The sequence below is a fragment of the Salmo trutta genome, chromosome 12, assembly GCF_901001165.1.
Source record: "Salmo trutta chromosome 12, fSalTru1.1, whole genome shotgun sequence".
NCBI classification, from domain to species: domain Eukaryota; kingdom Metazoa; phylum Chordata; class Actinopteri; order Salmoniformes; family Salmonidae; genus Salmo; species Salmo trutta.
Window position 1 is genome coordinate 38,582,283 of NC_042968.1, and position 20,555 is coordinate 38,602,837.

Here is a 20,555-nt window from a genome sequence, read left to right on the forward strand (position 1 = left end):
TCTTGATGGAAATAACCATACCGCCGAGCAAAAGTGGTTAAAACACAGAAGCACATAATTACTATGCATCAACACAAAAACAAATCAAAACTTGTAAAAACAGCACACGCTTTGAAGAAAATGACAATTGAGTGACTTCTTGAAGGTGAGAACGGTGCAAATCAGACTAAATAAGAGTAATTTAATGGGCTCCAGCGCTGCTGGCTTTCAATGACTGGGCCTCTGTGTGGTCATGATGCTCGTTTGGCACCTTTGTTAATCTCCTATTCAGGTAAAGACGCTCCTGTCACCAAGAGGACACTCAATCCCACCGAGGGCCAGCCTGACATGACTTCAAGAGGCCTGCTTCTGACAGCTATATAATGGAGAGCGAAAACAGGAACTTAATCGCTTGTGGCCAATTGGTCCGTCAGTCACCACGGAATTCCATGTTCGGCCTCCACCACCCCATTACATCTGAAAGGAGTGTTTTTTTCTGGAAAGAGTTATATTTCACAAATGTACAAAAAAATGCATGGGGACGGTTGAATGACGGTTGAGTGAGTGAACAAGAGGATGACAGGACAAGAGAGCTTGATGCTATGGTTGACGTTTCTTTTAGATTCATTTTCTCGTTTGGATTTCCCCTCATTATAGATGGGTTAGCTGACAACGTCATGAGACGATGTCTCCATGGTGTACAAGTCAGTGGGTTGTTGTGATTATGGATGGCCAGATTGCTAGCAAGAATGACAAGAAACTACCATGCAGGGAATCGTAAGTGGCTCGTTTCAGCTCGAATTCTCTTGTTCTAATTTGACTGATTTCATGTCAATATGGCAACAAAAAAAATAGCTGGCTAGCTAACCAACAGCGTATTTGAAAGACAAGTGCTCATTGTGCAAATGTATTTATGTTTTCAATAAACATTGTAGACAAAATATACTGTAGTTTACAAGCGGTCAAAAATCTAAGCGAACTCCATCTGTTTTGCCCCCTATTTGCAAACGCCTCGGTTTTGTTGCTAAACAACCAACCTGTCTACGGTCAAAATAAAATAAAAGACAGAAATTAAATTTCAACATTGTTTATTGCAGAAAATACAACTGTTCAAGAGTACACAGTATAGAATGTAGAGAACTTGGTAATAACTTTCCTGTGTGGTGAATGTCTGCTTAGTCATCGTCCTTAAACTGTAAATCCCTTGAGAGGATGCCATGTATAGCCAGTGTGTCCATATTTATTTTTTGCTGGAACTCCTGATAAAACACAGTAGTCAGAATATGACCCTCTCTGGATGTTCTCGTCAAACTCCGCCTCTCCTCCAGCTGGTCCACACTCTCTCTTTGCTTTCTCGCTCTCTCTCGCCAACGTCACACGGCCGCCGACGGAACCAGTCCCATCTTCGCACCCCTATGATATTGACTCTCCAGCTTGACTGTGAAAGGGGGAAAGCAGAGAGGAAGGGAGGGGGAGGAGAGAGGGAAGAGAGGGAGGAAGGAATGAATCAAAACACCATCAAAGGGACAGAATGACCTTTCAGAGAGCTCAAGGCCTGCTGATTAGAGGCGTCCGGGGCAGATAGGAGGGAAAAGGCCAGCGAGGCTGTTTATCCTGCTGCTACCACAGACTAGCCTTCAGCTTTTTGTTCTGGGTACATCTAGTCAAGTCTTTCTAGGCTAAGACTACATCACACTACACTTTTAACTAGGTCTAATAAGCCCCTGCTTATAGTAGCCATTTAGACAGAACCATTCCTATACGAGGTGGTTTACTTTTAAGCAATATGGCCAATATACTACGGCTAAGGGCTGTTTTTACGCATGACGCAACGAGGAGTGCCTGGATACAGCCCTTAGCCGTGGTATATTGGCCATATACCACAAACCCTCGAGGTGCCTTATTGCTATTATAAACTGGTTACCAACGTAATTAGAGCAGTAAAAATAAATGTTTTGTCATAATCGTGGTATACGGTCTGATATACCACGGCTGTCAGCCAATCAGGTTTCAGGGCTTGAACCACCCAGTTCATAATTAAGAATATATACTGGATGGTTATCTGTTACGTGAATTAAGTTATCAATGTTCTTAAACCGAACTTCAATGAAACTACTCAGTCTGTCCCCACCAGAGTGTGTAAGATTCTGGTTGAATGAAGCAGACGGATAACCAGCCTAAAAGGGTCAAAACGATTATTTATGAGAGCTCTGAAAATCCTTACAATGTACAAAGCCTTTTATATTAACACACACATCAGTAGAGAACTCCACCCAGCTTTAGGCGGCTGTATTTTTCCGCAGTACCCAGACCACCTGTCTCCTTATCTTTTGCCAGCCTAGCCGTTCCCAGGCCGTTGTTTCTCTCCCTAACTTAGGGAGGCCCTGTTCCTGTTCCTCTCACAAGGTCGTCTTATCAACTCTGCCCTGCTCATTTTTTGAAGTGGTTACAGTGTCTTACTCACACACAGTATTGGAATATAGTTTTTAACCCATCATTATAGCCTTATTTCGAATACATTTCAACAGGTTATAGGGTTTCTGAGTGAAATCATTAAGTCAAACCTTTAATCATATAATTTCCATTACATTATCAGAGTGGGGATCAATTCCTTTGCAGTGGAAAATCAATAAAAATGTTTAAATATTTGATGTGTCCTCACAGGGCGCTAGGCTACTACGGTGACAGCACATTACATTCAAAGGACCATCAATACAGAGCATAGTGTTAACCCAGCTTTGCACCACTGACTGACTTCCTAATAGGCTTTATGGACCAGTCAAAGTGGCAAAGAAACCCCCCATACACTAACGTGCCTCATAGCCTGCAATGGAGGAGATAAGAGCCTAATAGAAGCTTTCCACAGGTCTTTGACACCATCAATTCAAGACATGTCCGGCAGATCCTGTCCCTTCCTCCATTGCAAACATGAGTCTGATTGCTTTTCTGAAGTATATCTGAGTAGTGAGTACCAGCCTTTTCTCATCCTACCCAACCATTTCAAGTTACAGTCGTCCACTAGAAGCTCTCTAAGCAGACTTTCCTCTTTGGGTGATGACAGGGCTCAATATGACTGCTGCTGGCAAGGATAGATTGTACAAAACAGCAGCAGAGTTTTATGTTGAAGTAGGCCTAGTTGTATGACTGGATTATTTGAACAGCCAAGACTTTGACACCAATCAGGACCGCAGCATAGTCATGATATCTTGTAATCGCAGGTTAAGCAATGTTTACTAGTTAGCTTGTTAACACAAACAAGCTAAGCAGTTGAAAGCCAACCCTGGGCCAGTTGCAGATGGCACGCTGTGCAGAAAACTCTCAAGTTAATCTGCAATGGCAGGCTAGCAGCCAGGTAGCCTAGAGGTTAAGAGCGTTGGAGGGTTAGTGTAGTGTTTTAACCCTGGTTCTGTTTCTCTCCAGGTGGGTACAGTCGCTGGTTCGAATCCCCGAGCCAACAAGGTAAAGAAATCTGTCGATGTGCCCTTGAGCAAGGCACTTGACCCTAACTGCTCCTGTAAATTGCTCTGCATTAGAGCGTCTCCTAAATCACTAAAATTGAAATGCAGCAGCGGCTGTTTGACCTAGAAAGCTCTGTGGATGTTCAAGCAGCACAACAGGTATCAAGAGCTGGCTGTACGCTGGTCTCTGCTTTGTAGGCCCTCTGGTGACATTGAACTCTTTGCAAGTCTTGAATTAGCATTTGCGTTGCTCTTAATATGGCTATTTCTCAGCAGTACTTATTCATTGCCGTATCGAAGCCATCTGGGAGTTTAGCGCCAACATAGCCCATCCATTTCTTCTTTATTCAACCAGTCACCTGGCTCGACATTTAACATAACCCTACCTACTTATTCTCAAAGCCCTTGCAAAACGTTAATACTGTAGCTAGTGCCAAAATAAGCATCTCTATTCCCCCTACACAGGTCATTCACATCACATAGGCCCCTCAAGCGATCCCTGGCCACTACAAGCCATATTAGGTGAGATCGTCTGTGTGGAAGCAGCAGTTAACAGCTAAACACATTGTAATCTAGCACGGCAGAGCCCAGAAACACTCATACTATTCAGACAGTTAGCACTGAGGTTGGTTATCCAAGGGGCTGAGGTAGGACAAACATGATGTATGTATAACAGGCAGCAGTGGTTGTCACTTCTGTTTGTTTTTCTATCTGTCTCGTCACATTAGAGCTCAACTCCATGCCCTGGTAGTGGCTGTGTAAGCACGGTGTTAAGGAGAAGTGCTGTTTGCTCACCATTTCCACACTTGCCTCAAATACTGACATGTATTATTTGTGTGTCTCTCTGTTATGCCTGAAGCCAAATCTCCACAGCAAAGGGAGTGCCTCTGGATTCTGGCAACTAGCTAAAAATACAGTGGTTGCCCAAGTGACAATGTTGAGTGCTTGGGAATATTTATGTCACAGACCAATGCCCTGCACCACACAGAGGACTTTGTTTCTGGGCTGAGTGAAAATAACATTTTCCCTGAAGTTGTGTACGTACTGTACATCTAGCATGAATTCTTGCAGAAAACTTGTGTTCTTGCATAGGCTAATCCAAACCAGGTGACTGGTTTTAACAGAACATGTACACAGGTTTCACTCATACCAAATCAAGAATAGTATTTGACTGCTTCTTTGCCTCAATATAAAATCAACTAGTATTTCCCCCCTAAACGATTTACCATGAAACCCACGGAGCTAAACAACAACAAGCCAGACATGGCAAGCTGATAGTTCACTTGTCAAGTGCGTAATTAAGAGTTAGCGTTTGGCCAGCTCGGCTGATTGTGTCTGGGAAGTGCTAATGCCAGCTCAGTCTAGATCCTCTCTGTTAATGGCTGGAGGGGCTGCTGAGTGGGCTGCTGAGTGGGCTGCTGAGCAACAGCATTTCAGACTGGATGCTGAAAGCGTGAGATGGGGAGAAGAGAGAGAGCAAGAGAAAGGGAGACAGCGATATAGAGACAGAAAGAGAGAGGCTGTCACATCGATCGGTGAGATAATTTCCCATTGATTGCTGGTCTGTTTGGGGGCTGCTGTAGAGAGGTTTATTACCCACACACTACAGCTGGGGAGGCCCAATAATAGGTGCAGTGTGTCTGCAGAGGGCTAGCGCTACATCATCAAGCCTGTAAAATACACCCCTACTTGAGCGCACACACGTTATGTTCTTCTATCCTCATGGGGACCTAAAATTAATTTCCATTGAAATCCTATTTTCCCTAAACCTTAACCCAAACTCCCAACCCTGTTTACTCTAATCGTAACCCTGAACCTAAGCTTAAAATAGCCTTTTTCCTTATGGACACAGACTAACCAGTTGATATGTGGCCACACTCCACACCACTATTCTGACCCTATACTATACACACACTGTTCTCATTACAGCCCGATGGGAAGGAGCCCAAATCGTTTCTGATAAACATTCACATCCAGCCTCAGAACCCAAGAGATGGAGCCAAGAGGTCTGTCTGTATACTACTACCCTGTAATGGAGGACCATTGACAACCGCACCAATTAAATACAATGGCCTTGAGATGATCATAAACACTGAAAGGCAACACTTCACTGTCGATTGAGGGATAATGGAATAATTCTAGGCGTAAACAAGGAATAATGGATATCCGATATGCCAATCAATGAATCAGCTAGGGAGCTCTTTGTATTCATACCTTGTATTGGAGAATGATAATCCCCATTCACTAAGGTGATTTACGATTGCTATGCAAATATAACCAAAGCTTGATACACTCAGACTACAGGCAATTACTCCACACCAACAGAGGATTGTGATGAGGACGAGGAGAGTAAAAGCACACAAATGCATTATGATATTTATTTAACTAGGCAAGGCAGTTAAGAACAAATTCTTATTTACAATGATGGCCTATTAAAGAATAGTCTATATTCTAATGTTGCTTGGGAATACAACCGGGCATGAGAATACCCAGGGTATAAATCTATGTTTAGATAGTGTCATCCCCATGCCTTGGCTTTAGGCCCTATGGTATCCATCTTGTTTCTGGTTTTTCCAATAGAGCTCGTACTCAGTGAGCCTCAAGAGAATCCCTACCTGCCAGACCTAGACTACATCTCCTGGCTCTACACTGACTACTGCAGCCAAGTAGATGTGTACACATCATTCAGCAGGAGGGAGGGGGAAAAGAAAGAAACCTGCCTGGATTCTCATCCCGGTGTTAGTCACACCTAATTTACATTCTCTTCCTCAGCCCTGGCTGGTAGATTTACAAGTGGGGGTTGTACTGCTGTGTGAGTCGACTTGCAGGCAGGCAGCTTCCCCTTGGAGGATCTCTCCCCCTCTTCTCCTCTCTCTCTCTCTCTCTCCATTCTCCCCCTCAAGCTGTTTTCATAGACACCGAGGGGCTGAAATGGCTGAGTGATTTCTACTGCTGCTGTTGCTGCAGCGCTGCTTTAGTCAGGCACACAACAGGCTAGGCTAACCGGGCCGGCAGCCTGAGTCTGGCAGGTTAGGAAGGGAAGGGCAAATGACAGAGCGTGGGTAGCTAGCGACTCTGAGGCAGGGTGACAGCGTGTTTACGCCGCTGTCCCAAATAGGGGCTGACGCTCCGTCGATCGCACCTGCTGCTGTGCACCTTGCCCAGGGAGTGGGTGGTGGGTTGGAAAGAGGGGAAGTGAGACAATAATGAGATAGAGAGGAATAGAAAAGTGCTTTGTGGAATCATATTTAACTATTCTCCTGGAGGTTTACCCTGCTACATGGGGGAGCTAAAGCCAATGGAAGTGAATGAGCCGAAACGGAGGGAATCAGTCTGGCTGCCATGTGTGGCGTCCATGTTTCTTCTATGACTTCATCATCGTATTAATCCTGCTTCACAGCATCTCTTTCCAGGAGATTGGCCAGTAAAATTGCACCATGTTCAAATGAGTTGGTTTAAATAATCAAGAAGCATTTCAGAAATCTTCTCCCGGATATTTGGCCACTTCCAGAATGGACAGAATGCCCAGAACAGACATGTTTAAGGGGGAAAGAGGGAGGGAGAAAAGGAGGGAGCACATTCTGATCTAATAACTCTATAACCTACTCACATAACATTGACTGGGGGTTTTCCAGTGAAAAATCTCCCAGTGACAAGGGTCACCCATACTAATGTGCCCCAACCGAGGGAAACAGATTCCTCCTGTGTACATGAGTAATTCCAGTAAGGAGCCAGCTCCCCAGTGGTTATCAATCACCCTGGGCTCTTACAGTGAGAGCCAGAGTGACTGGTGCAGCAGCGACGCAGTGTGTTAGATACAGTGGGATCGCCTTGTGCTAATGCTGAATCACCACGACCTCGTGTGAAGTAAACGCCCCCAAGGCAATGCTGCTGCAGCGAGGGCACGCGTCCAGAAGACATTTCATTCCTTTCGCATTAGCTTCCATCATGGCACTCTCGTTAACGCAAAGTGCCGTCGCTAAAATCCCCATGTCTCCTCAGGTAGTCAAATGCCTCAGAAACATTGGCCCGGCTATAAAAATCATCAAATCAGCTAAACCGCTGAGGGGGCAACACAAATTCATATTTTGTATTATTTCAATCATAATAAGACATTGATATAACTTGAGTGGCATATCACAATGCCTGTATTAAAGTTGTAAGAATGACATACTGCCCCATCATGGTGGATCAGGACGCTGTGTTTATATTCAACCCTCTTCTAATGGTAAGTGACAATCATTTTGTAATGAATTAAAAGAAGTCAAATATTCAATCAAGATTCTTCTATTTTTCTCTGCGTGTTAATAACCCGGTCATAAGAATAGGGTCAGTGGTAAAGTCCTGCAGGGACAGCTTTCTTTTGATGTATATTTCACACACCACTGCAAATACAGAGAGCCCAAAGAAACAGCATGACAGGCTTTAGCGATACGTGTGTATTTACGCTGGGTTTCTAGACAGAGACTTCGTTCCCCTGCAGCCCCAATGTCAAAGGGACAACATAACAACAGGAACTTCGTTCTAACAGCCAATGAGGGACTCTGAAAAAGTCAATACTGCTGGTTATTAAAAAATTGTTCCTATAAAGAAGCCTGTTGACTGCCCACATCTAATTAGAATGGAAATGTAGCGTGGGCTTTGAATGGATCACTGGGGACAGACATTGGCATTTAGATGACATCGTGTCGGGACTAGATTACTGATGACACAGTATTTTGGGGAGATAGCTTATTTCAGAGGCTTTGGTGATAAGACTAATTGTATCTCTGCATTGGCGGTAAGGGGCTGTCATTGTTCTATCATTGGGGATTTGGAGAGGGGTTATACACATGCACACATGTACAAACACACACACACACACACACACACACACACACACACAAACACCAACCTTCAGAACGCTTGTGTGTGTGTGTGTGTGTGTGTAGACCAATTCTCTTGCCTATACATCACAGTTTCTTTTGAGAGAAACAATCAAATCCTTTATCAGGGGCATAAGTCAAGAACAGAACAGTCAAGACCAAACAGAGAGTCCCAGAGAGAGAGAGAGAGAGTCTCAGGGAGTCTCAGAGAGAGAGAGTCTCAGAGAGAGTCTCAAAGAGAGAGAGAGAGAGAGAGTGTCTCAGAGAGAGAGTCTCAGAGAGAGAGAGTTTCCGAGAGAGAGAGTTTCCGAGAGAGAGAGTTTCCGAGAGAGAGAGAGAGTCTCAGAGAGAGACACACAGAGAGAGAGAGACACACAGAGAGAGAGAGACACACTCAGAGGTAGAGAGAGAGCCTCAGAGAGAGAGAGAGAGCCTCAGAGAGAGAGAGAGCCTCAGAGAGAGAGAGTCTCAGAGAGAGTCTCAGAGAGAGAGTCTCAGAGAGAGAGTCTCAGAGAGAGAGTCTCAGAGAGAGAGTCTCAGAGAGAGAGAGAGTGTCTCAGAGAGAGTGTCTCAGAGAGAGTTTCCGAGAGAGAGAGCCTCAGAGAGAGAGAGAGTCTCAGAGAGAGAGAGAGAGAGTCTCAGAGAGAGAGAGAAAGAGTGAGTCTCAGAGAGCAAGAAGAGAGGGAAGAAAGGGGAGAGAGAAGGAGAAAGAGAGAAGAGAGGGGAGAGAGGTAAAGAGAGGGGAGAGAGATAGGGAGAGGGGTAGAGAGAGCAGAGGGGGAATACGTTTATGCTGATCTAGTGCTCCGCATTCTGAGGAGGCTGCATTTGCATATCAGTGCAGCGGAGCAGAGGGAGAAATGTGTCAGCGTTGACAGCAAGCTGAATATCTTAAACCTTCACTGACACCCCTGCAGGCGCTCTCTCAGGCTCCCTCTGATACACACACACACACACACACACACACACACACACCAGGTGGAAGGATTGCTGTGTTCCCACGTGACTGTGTACAGTAGCGTTTGTTTAACGGTCAGCTCAAGTGCAAGGCTCATCTCTGGGGAAAAGCCCCAGTGAAGTGCCTCCATGCACACGGAGACATCTGTGTGTGTGTGAAACTGAGAGAGTAAGCTAGAGACATAACAAGAGAAACATTATGTAGTCAGGATCTAAATCCCTACAGTAGCTTATTCCCCTCTATAGCTTGGTTTATAAATATAACATTACTTTTTACCTACATAGGGATGAATATTTGGGTTGCTCCACTACCACAACAAAACTATTAATAGATATATACACTGTTGTTATGACATGCACACATGGCTTTAAAAGGACCAATGGTGAGGAGAAAGAGGAGCAATGCTTTGTATCCAACACCAGCCCCAGTTCATGTTAACTCAGCAACCATTCTCCATACAGAGCCTCTGTGTTCCCACTCTGGTGAGAGTACTGTAGGAGCACTACACTGCTAGCTAAACAATGTCCAATGTCCCCTATCTAAGCATCTTATCTATTCAATCCCATTATATTCATCTGACTGCCATTTCTCAAATGACTCTTACAGCTCTCACATTGTTTGTTACCCATTTGAGCTATGAAAACGTTGGTAATTGAAATGTCCGTCAAAAGACGTTGGCCATTGTGTTGGCGAGATGTTGTTGGTGCCAAAGAATGACAACTTAAAGTAGACTAGAGAACATGGAATTGTTGTTTTGGAATTTTGACAGTTATAAGCAGACACAGGGGAATGTGTTTTTCTGACAGTCACACCCCAGGATATTCTATCTCCTCTGAGCTGTCTAATATGGCGTCAGAGACTTCATTCTTAGGTTGGACGAGCTGTGTTTTAGAGCAACCCTTTCTCTGAGCCTCGTCAACGCCTTAAAAAACACACTTCTGACATCATTTAATAGCCATATTTATGACTAGAAATGTCTGGATTTTCTTCTGACAAGTCTTTTACAGTTCAGTAGCTTGCCATTTTTAAAGGAGTCAATGGTATTTGTGAATGTGACATTGCTGCTAACAGGAAGATCAAGTGGTCTGGTTAAGTAGTCCATTTAGCCCAAGGTTATGTTAGCCCAAGGTTGTTAGCCCAAGGTTATGTTAGCCCAAGGTTATGTTAGCCCAGGGTTATGTTAGCCCAAGGTTATGTTAGCCCAAGGTAATGTTAGCCCAAGGTTATGTTAGCCCAAGGTTATGTTAGCCCAAGGTTACGATGCAGTCTCCAGGGGCTGTGAATGTCCATGTCGGTCTTCAGAGTGGGGAGTGCAGTGTTGATGGGCCTGCCAATCTCTATTCAGGCTACTGATTGGTGGGAGAGGGCAGTGTGTGTAAAGAGGGGGGGAGGAAGTGGTTAACACCGCGGCCAGGCTCCTTGGCATGCTGGAGGCACGATGACATTGATCTGCCGGGCCCATTCCATCCCTCTCCATGAAGAGGTAACTGGATTGTTAATAAAAATGGAAATTGAGCCATGCTGCTATCACTCTCACACACACACACACACACACACACACACACACACACACACACACACACACACTACCAGCAGCTATCGTCTCACTTTCCCCGCCCGACCTTCCTTACCCCTACCTCCCACAGAGCTGTCCTGGTGACATTTAAATGACGGGACCAATTCAAAGCCTACCACCTCCCTATGCCCTCCCCTAGATACTACTACATTCCTCTGTTCCTCAGGCAGCAAACTAGCACATCAAATACCTGCATGGCTATGAAATGAATAGGAAGAGGTGGGGGGAGGGGAAGAGGAAACCGACAGGGGGTAATAAAGCCCCTTCTGATTAACGGTTTGCTGTTATGTTTCCTATTGAAACACTTAAGAGGGTTAACAATTAAATGCAGGCTTTGGTGGGGGGTTGATAATTATGGAAAACGTGTCACAACACACAACTAGCGCCCTCATATTCCTGTTTGGCAAAGCATTACTTCCCGTCACACAAATCAGTAGGAACTGAAGCCGTAGGAATTCTTCCTTGGCAACCAAAATGACCTTTTCAGATCATGCTATTTCAAAACGTTTCCCCCCCTACTTAACGTGATACTGGTAACCTCATCACTACATCACACTGGCCATCACCCCAAGAAATGGGAGCAGCAGAGGCGAGCAGTTGGACTGAGGACCCTTCGTTTCAAAAAAGCGAGCGGCGTAATACTAAATCAATCTGACCCAACCCACCGGCCAGCTCCCCGTCACTATTCCTTAGCAACAACGCAGACTTACCCACCGGCCAGCTCCCCGTCGCTATTCCTTAGCAACAACGCAGACTTACCCACCGGCCAGCTCCCCGTCACTATTCCTTAGCAACAACGCAGACTTACCCACCGGCCAGCTCCCCGTCACTATTCCTTAGCAACAACGCAGACTTACCCACCGGCCAGCTCCCCGTCACTATTCCTTAGCAACAACGCAGACTTACCCACCGGACAGCTCCCCGTCACTATTCCTTAGCAACAACGCAGACTTACCCACCGGCCAGCTCCCCGTCACTATTCCTTAGCAACAACGCAGACTTACCCACCGGCCAGCTCCCCGTCACTATTCCTTAGCAACAACGCAGACTTACCCACCGGCCAGCTCCCCGTCACTATTCCTTAGCAACAACGCAGACTTACCCACCGGCCAGCTCCCCGTCGCTATTCCTTAGCAACAACGCAGACTTACCCACCGGCCAGCTCCCCGTCGCTATTCCTTAGCAACAACGCAGACTTACCCACCGGCCAGCTGCCCGTCGCTATTCCTTAGCAACAACGCAGACTTACCCACCGGCCAGCTCCCCGTCGCTATTCCTTAGCAACAACGCAGACTTACCCACCGGCCAGCTCCCCGTCGCTATTCCTTAGCAACAACGCAGACTTACCCACCGGCCAGCTCCCCGTCCCTATTCCTTAGCAACAACGCAGACTTACCCACCGGCCAGCTCCCCGTCACTATTCATTAGCAACAACGCAGACTTACCCACCGGCCAGCTCCCCGTCGCTATTCCTTAGCAACAGAGCAGACTTACCCACCGGCCAGCTCCCCGTCGCTATTCCTTAGCAACAGAGCAGACTTACCCACCGGCCAGCTCCCCGTCGCTATTCATTAGCAACAACGCAGACTTACCCACCGGACAGCTCCCCGTCGCTATTCCTTAGCAACAACGCAGACTTACCCACCGGACAGCTCCCCGTCACTATTCCTTAGCAACAGAGCAGACTTACCCACCGACCAGCTCCCAGTCGCTATTCCTTAGCAACAACGCAAACTTACCCACCGGACAGCTCCCCGTCGCTATTCCTTAGCAACAACGCAGACTTACCCACCGGCCAGTTCCCCGTCGCTATTCCTTAGCAACAACGCAGACTTACCCACCGGACAGCTTCCCGTCGCTATTCCTTAGCAACAACGCAGACTTACCCACCGGCCAGCTCCCCGTCGCTATTCCTTAGCAACAACGCAGACTTACCCACCGGCCAGCTCCCCGTCGCTATTCCTTAGCAACAACGCAGACTTACCCACCGGCCAGCTCCCCGTCGCTATTCCTTAGCAACAACGCAGACTTACCCACCGGCCAGCTCCCCGTCGCTATTCCTTAGCAACAACGCAGACTTACCCACCGGACAGCTCCCCGTCGCTATTCCTTAGCAACAGAGCAGACTTACCCACCGACCAGCTCCCCGTCGCTATTCCTTAGCAACAACGCAAACTTACCCACCGGACAGCTCCCCGTCGCTATTCCTTAGCAACAGAGCAGACTTACCCACCGGCCAGCTCCCTGTCGCTATTCCTTAGCAACAACGCAGACTTACCCACCGACCAGCTCCCCGTCGCTATTCCTTAGCAACAACGCAGACTTACCCACCGGCCAGCTCCCCGTTGCTATTCCTTAGCAACAGAGCAGACTTACCCACCGGCCAGCTCCCCGTCACTATTCCTTAGCAACAGAGCAGACTTACCCACCCGCCATCAGCAGCTATTGATTTCTTTTAGGAGAAGGTGGGGTATCTAAAATGGTCCAAATGTTCAGAATGTTATTTTATGGAGCTCTTTGGGGCTAACAGCAGGTCTGAGCCAGAGATTGATTAGTTCTACTGGACACAGTGTGACCTCCAAAAGATAAGAAGCAATTATGGCTCTCTGAGAGGCTTTTCCAGCAGCGGTGCTTCAGCACTGCCAATGGGCCATGGTTTTAAATGGATAATTAACGTTGTGTATTGTATCGCTGGCTTCTCTGTGTGAGAGCTCTGCTTGACACTCGTGTGTGTGTGTGTGTGTGTGTGTGTGTGTGTGTACACTGCCTACATGATGGAAGCCCCATTCTTCATCACTGATACATTGCTAATAAGATCAGAGGAGTCAATGTCTGAATATCTACATGGTCCAATTTCAGAGCTCGTTACACTTTCATTACTTTGTACACGTCAGAGGGGTGTATAAACATTACAGCATGGAGCTCCCTCAAATACAATAATGGAATATGGTTTATTATAAACTGGTTCTAGCCCTGAACGCTGATTGGCTGACAGCCATGGTATACAAGACCGTATACCACGGGTATGACAAAACATGTATTTTTACTGCTCTAATTACGTTGGTAACCAGTTTATAATAGCTTTTAAATAACTAATGTAAGATTTAATTAAGCAATAAGGCACCTCGAGGGTTTGTGGTATATGGCCAATATACCACGGCTAAGGGCTGTATCCAGGCACTCCTCGTTGCGTCATGCGTAAGAACAGCCCTTAGCCGTAGTATATTGGCCATATACCACACCCCCTCGTGCCTTATTGCTTAATTAAATCTTACATTCTAACAGTGATCGATTGTGTCAGAGATCAACCTGCAAAGCCAGCCACAGAGAGTTATTTAAAAGCCTTGTTCAGCCTTGTTCAGTGAGTGGACCACAGTACGGGCAGAACTTCTCTACCAGAACCACCTGTGTATAATGCATAGTGAATTAATTTATAGTTATTTAAAAGCCTCTCTTGTTCAGTGAGTGGACCACAGTACAGGCAGAACATCTCTATCAGAACCACCTGTGTATAATGCATAGTGAATTAATTTATAGTACCTTCTATCACCCAGTAGTAGTGCATGAGAAGACTGGCTAACAGCCCACAGCTCCTTTGAACAGCCCTTATGCTTCAGATGCATTCAGAATTAATCACATACGGACATTAGGCATCAAAAACATACTATCATAAAAGGCCCTTATGAAAGCCTGAATAAATGCATCAATGGTTATAATACATTAGACTCATATACATTTTTTTGCATGTGGCTCTGTAGCTCAGTTAGTAGAGCCCGGTCCTCTGTAGCTCAGTTAGTAGAGCCCGGTCCTCTGTAGCTCAGTTAGTAGAGCCCGGTCCTCTGTAGCTCAGTTAGTAGAGCCCGGTCCTCTGTAGCTCAGTTAGTAGAGCACGGTCCTCTGTAGCTCAGTTAGTAGAGCCCGGTCCTCTGTAGCTCAGTTAGTAGAGCCCGGTCCTCTGTAGCTCAGTTAGTAGAGCCCGGTCCTCTGTAGCTCAGTTAGTAGAGCACGGTCCTCTGTAGCTCAGTTAGTAGAGCACGGTCCCCTGTAGCTCAGTTAGTAGAGCACGGTCCTCTGTAGCTCAGTTAGTAGAGCACGGTCCTCTGTAGCTCAGTTAGTAGAGCCCGGTCCTCTGTAGCTCAGTTAGTAGAGCCCGGTCCTCTGTAGCTCAGTTAGTAGAGCACGGTCCTCTGTAGCTCAGTTAGTACAGCACGGTCCTCTGTAGCTCAGTTAGTAGAGCACGGTTCTCTGTAGCTCAGTTAGTAGAGCACGGTCCTCTGTAGCTCAGTTAGTACAGCACGGTCCTCTGTAGCTCAGTTAGTAGAGCACGGTCCTCTGTAGCTCAGTTAGTAGAGCACGGTCCTCTGTAGCTCAGTTAGTAGAGCACGGTCCTCTGTAGCTCAGTTAGTAGAGCACGGTCCTCTGTAGCTCAGTTAGTAGAGCACGGTCCTCTGTAGCTCAGTTAGTAGAGCACGGTCCTCTGTAGCTCAGTTAGTAGAGCACGGTCCTCTGTAGCTCAGTTAGTAGAGCACGGTCCTCTGTAGCTCAGTTAGTAGAGCACGGTCCTCTGTAGCTCAGTTAGTAGAGCCCGGTCCTCTGTAGCTCAGTTAGTAGAGCACGGTCCTCTGTAGCTCAGTTAGTAGAGCACGGTCCTCTGTAGCTCAGTTAGTAGAGCACGGTCCTCTGTAGCTCAGTTAGTACAGCACGGTCCTCTGTAGCTCAGTTAGTACAGCACGGTCCTCTGTAGCTCAGTTAGTAGAGCACCGTCCTCTGTAGCTCAGTTAGTAGAGCACCGTCCTCTGTAGCTCAGTTAGTAGAGCACCGTCCTCTGTAGCTCAGTTAGTAGAGCACCGTCCTCTGTAGCTCAGTTAGTAGAGCACGGTCCTCTGTAGCTCAGTTAGTAGAGCACGGTCCTCTGTAGCTCAGTTAGTAGAGCACGGTCCTCTGTAGCTCAGTTAGTAGAGCACGGTCCTCTGTAGCTCAGTTAGTAGAGCACGGTCCTCTGTAGCTCAGTTAGTAGAGCACGGTCCTCTGTAGCTCAGTTAGTAGAGCACGGTCCTCTGTAGCTCAGTTAGTAGAGCACGGTCCTCTGTAGCTCAGTTAGTAGAGCACGGTCCTCTGTTGCTCAGTTAGTAGAGCACGGTCCCCTGTAGCTCAGTTAGTAGAGCACGGTCCTCTGTAGCTCAGTTAGTAGAGCACGGTCCCCTGTAGCTCAGTTAGTAGAGCACGGTCCTCTGTAGCTCAGTTAGTAGAGCACGGTCCTCTGTAGCTCAGTTAGTAGAGCACGGTTCTCTGTAGCTCAGTTAGTAGAGCACAGTTCTCTGTAGCTCAGTTAGTAGAGCACGGTCCCCTGTAGCTCAGTTAGTAGAGCACGGTCCTCTGTAGCTCAGTTAGTAGAGCACGGTCCTCTGTAGCTCAGTTAGTAGAGCACGGTTCTCTGTAGCTCAATTAGTAGAACATGGCGATTGCAACGCCAGGATAGTGGGTTTGATTCCCGGGAACACCTGTATGTAAAGTATGCACGCATGACTAAGTGTCATTGGATAAAAGTGTCTGCTAAACGTCATATTATATTCTGTCGGGAGAGAGAGCTTCCTGGTGCAGGAGAGGGGCTTGTCTGTTTACCAGGGGTTCCATAGGCTCCCATGTAAAGTGGGTCAACCCTGCTCCTCCAGAGCTTAACAAGCAGCCAGAGGAATTAAGACGGCGTGCTCCATAATTATGAAGAGTGAGGTTGGTGTGGGCTGATTGGGGAATATTTTAAATGTAGAGCCTAGCTGAAGACCAAAATCCAAAACAATATAAAGGACTGTCAGCATCAGTTGCGACATCATTTTACAGTCATTGGTAATCAGGTTATTTGCAAGCCTGGGGGCGTTAAGTAGCTCATTTAGCCCACTGTAAGAGAGGCTCAGCTGGGACTGACACTTGCGTACATAGCATTCCGGAAGCTCAGTTGCTCTTAGGTGGTGTGTGAAGAAGAACAAACCGCTGACGCAAGGCAGAGGGCGGCCAACACAGTTAGCTAGGTAGCTAGTAACGTAAAACTTTAGAGGGCAACCCCAAGGGACCTGCCTGCCACATGTCAGAAACGTTTAGAGTGGCACGTGGTACTGTATATGGTCTACAAAAAGAAGCCAACATCCGTCTGCAAACACGCATTATGTGGTGAAAAAGCATGTAAGGAAGTATCATGCAGGAGGAGGAAACAGATGGGAGGTACTGTATCGCTGTGACAATTTCAGTTGGTTAGTTAATTATTTTTGCTTGATGCAGCAAAAACCTGGCTGAGGCAGAACATATGCTTGAGAGTTAACTGGTTTGCTCCATAAGCCTGCTTAATCAACGTTGACCCCAAGGTCAATCTGCTGTTACTTGTCTACTCAGCTGGTTCTGGACTGGTTTTGGTTTGAAGCAAACAGTCGGATTGTGTACAATATCTTCCGTAAGCCAATTACTGTCTTTAAACAAGTCATACTGGGGGGACACAAACGTCAGCTTACCATTGTACTACAGTAGGGCTGGGACCAGACCAGTATCCAGATACCCCTTAGTATCGTGGCAAGCAAACAAACCCCAAAGTGGATTTAAGTTCTTTAGGAAAACAGCCCTAATGTTGAAAACAAACATCATTATGTTGCCAGAGTCACATTTATTTCTTTATTTTCCAAGCTATAGGACACAATATTTTACATACAGCATGTTTTTAAAGGACCAAAGAGGTTGATCTTCTTCGTGTTTTCATTTTTGCCATGGAAACAATAGAGCGTTACTAGTATCGTCCCGGCCCTACATAATAGAATGCAATATGTCAATGCATTAACTACTTGACAAGATGCACCCAACATACAGCCAATGACCAAATCACTCAATATGAACATTAGCCTAAACATTCCATGCCCAAGCACTAAATAAGCGCTAGTGGGATCATGTGCCTGGTGTCTGACATGAGATGGAAGATTCTCAACCATCGGTTTGAAGTGATGATCCACCAATTTGCATTTTTAAAACTTGAAATATTAAAATATATCTAACCCTGCACTTACCTCCTCCTATTAGCGCCGACTTTGCTGATAACTACTTTATTGAGGGAAAATGTAGCTGATGATATGTGATGTGTGGTTGTCTCACCTAGCCATCTTCACGTCAATACAGCAACTGTAAGTTGCTCTGGACAAGAACGTCTGCTAAATGACTAAAATGTCATAACACTAAAGATAATTGATTACTAAAAACAAATGATGGATTTATAAAGAAGATACAATTTATAATGTGAAAGAACATTTTTCTTAATATTGTTTAATATATCAGGAATGTGACGATACCAGTGTCGCCAAAAAAATTCCATGGGAAAAATGAAAACACAAAGCAGATCAAACTCTTTAGTCCTTTAAAAACCTGTTGTATGTAAAATATTGTGAGCTATAGATAGAAAATAAATAAATGTGACTCTGAATGACAACATAATGATGTTTGTTTGCAACATCAGGGCTGTTTTCCTAAAGAAGTTAAATCCGCTTTGTGTTTTGTTTCCTTGCCATGATACTAACAAGCATCGTGATACTGGTATAGTCCCGGTCGTAATAAATATGTCTGCTGAAAAATCAGGGAGGAGGAATCCAGTAATGAGTGAGATGAATGTTCATGGCACAGAGGAAATGCATGCCATTAATAATAAAACATAGGCTGCAGGATTATTATAATCCCCCAGCCACCTTCCAAATAAACCATTTATTGAAACATTAAGAGTTGTCTTCAGTCTTCTCAGCCGACTTCAAATACAAAGGTGTGGGCTATAACTCTTTGTGAGGAATTTGAAGCAGATTCCAAAGCCACAACTATTTTGAGTTCACCAGAGACATATCTTATATAACCAGTTCCACCTGTTTTACATCCACTTTTCCCAAGAACAAATATCCCTTTTTGACAACTGAAATTCAATGGATACATTCATTATTAGATTGTTCCAGCTTCCTCTATTACTTTAAATTCCTTGACTTTTAACAAAGTTCATACAACGGAAATACTCTGAACTCTTATGACTCATATCTCTTTATTACTGCCATTTGTCTTTAAAACTCACCTTGCCTTCTCTAAAATCCCTGTCTTCAGTTCTCTCTCTAATCTATTCCCATGTACTGTACACCAGTCTTGGTAGCACTCTAACGTTGGAAGAACACACTTCAAACAAGAAAGCCAAGAAGTGTTTTTTTTCCATTGGATTAGGAAATTGTTGCACACGGTATGATTTGTAGGTTATCGACACCCTTAGAAAAAAAGGGTTTGAAATGGGTTCCCGAGGCTGTCCTCATAGGAGAACCCTTTTTGATTGCAGGTAGAACCCTCTTTGGTTCCAGGCAGAACCCATTTGGGTTCTATGTACAATACTCTGTGGAGAGGGTTCTACATGGAATCCAAAAGTGTTCTACCTCAAAGGGTTATATCTGGAAACAAAATGGGTTCTTCAAAGGGTTCTCCTATGGGGACAGCCCAATAACCCTTTTTGGTTGTAGATAGCACTTGTTGTTCTTAGAGTGTAGCAACTAGCCTGCTTCAGAAAGCTAGCTCTTGTCTACAAGTCACATCAATGGAGGTTTGTGTGTTAGTTACTGTAGGGTAAGCAAACAAATTCACACAGTCTGCAGCTTTTTAAAGACCCCCCAAAATGATCTTTCTTCATGTATTCACAGATCTTACCCGATAGTATGGGTGAAAGCAAGTATTCCTCTATGTAGCTTTCACCATTCCAATAATGTTGGATCAGTGATTGCTTCAAGGAAGGCAGGAAGAAAGGAAGCACATACCAGATCACTTGCGGTAAGTAACAGTTACAATTGTTAGACGTTCGCTGCATAGCTAATTGCTAGCTTAAAGCTAGAATCCTTAATTGAAACAATAACAAAGCGTGCTCTGTACGCCTTGTTTTTTCTAAAAAGCTAAGGGATGGGGCTGGAGAAATGGAACCACTCTCAAATTAATAGACAGAGCTATGGATGCAAGGACTGACCATCCATGATACCAAATGTATAGTTTTAACCATGTTTTGAAGCTGTACATTGTTCGTTTGCATTTACGTTGTTTACAAACATTGGCGTAAAACAAGTTTATATATTGGATTATGATGGGGGTAAGACAGTTGAACTAAGCTCATGAGGCATTTACTGTACACGTTATAGTCTTCAAGAATCAATGGGTATATATCATTCATTTATAAGTCCAAAAGTGGATGTAGCAACCAAGGATTCTAGCTTTAAAAGATGTTAGCATAGCCATAAAGTGAGGAAAGGGGTGTTGTTTCTAAGATATTAATATTAAGTAGAACCCTCAACACACCTCAGGCCAACTCAGGATGCATGGCACAAAGACAGCTTGCTGGCCCAACGTGGTGGGGGGTGGGGGGGGTGGAGCCAGACGAGGGATTATCCTGCTCAGGTCCCTGATCCTGGGCTAAATTGGTTAGAACAGACATTAGCAGAGATAACATGTTGGTCAGAACAATGCAACAACTAGCCTAACGCCACAAGTGTAAAGTAGAACTAAAGAGTCTTTAGGGCTAAAGTTGATATATTTGTTTATATGATGAAACTTTGGTGACAAGTTGTGCTACTTAATAGTATAATAATCATAATAATAATAATAATAATAATAATAATAATAATAATAATAATAATAATAATGGAATAATCTGGGAAAGGAAAGTAGATGCTATAGTAGTATAATAT

The 20,555-nt window shown here is 45.2% G+C and overlaps 1 protein-coding gene across 3 annotated transcripts in view; it reads right to left on the minus strand.

Annotated features, from left to right (window-relative positions):
• Positions 1–1,050: 1,050 nt before the first annotated feature.
• LOC115203518 (activating signal cointegrator 1-like) overlaps positions 1,051–20,555 on the minus strand; it is a 70,564-nt gene continuing 51,059 nt past the window's right edge. For 2 of the 3 annotated variants that reach the window (XM_029768279.1, XM_029768277.1), the window contains one exon: positions 1,051–1,417. In XM_029768279.1, the coding sequence (XP_029624139.1) occupies positions 1,286–1,417 (132 nt within the window). In that variant the 3' untranslated portion in view covers positions 1,051–1,285. Of the gene's footprint in view, positions 1,418–20,166; positions 20,281–20,555 lie in introns of all 3 variants that reach the window. The other variant, XM_029768276.1, reaches the window with a different exon arrangement.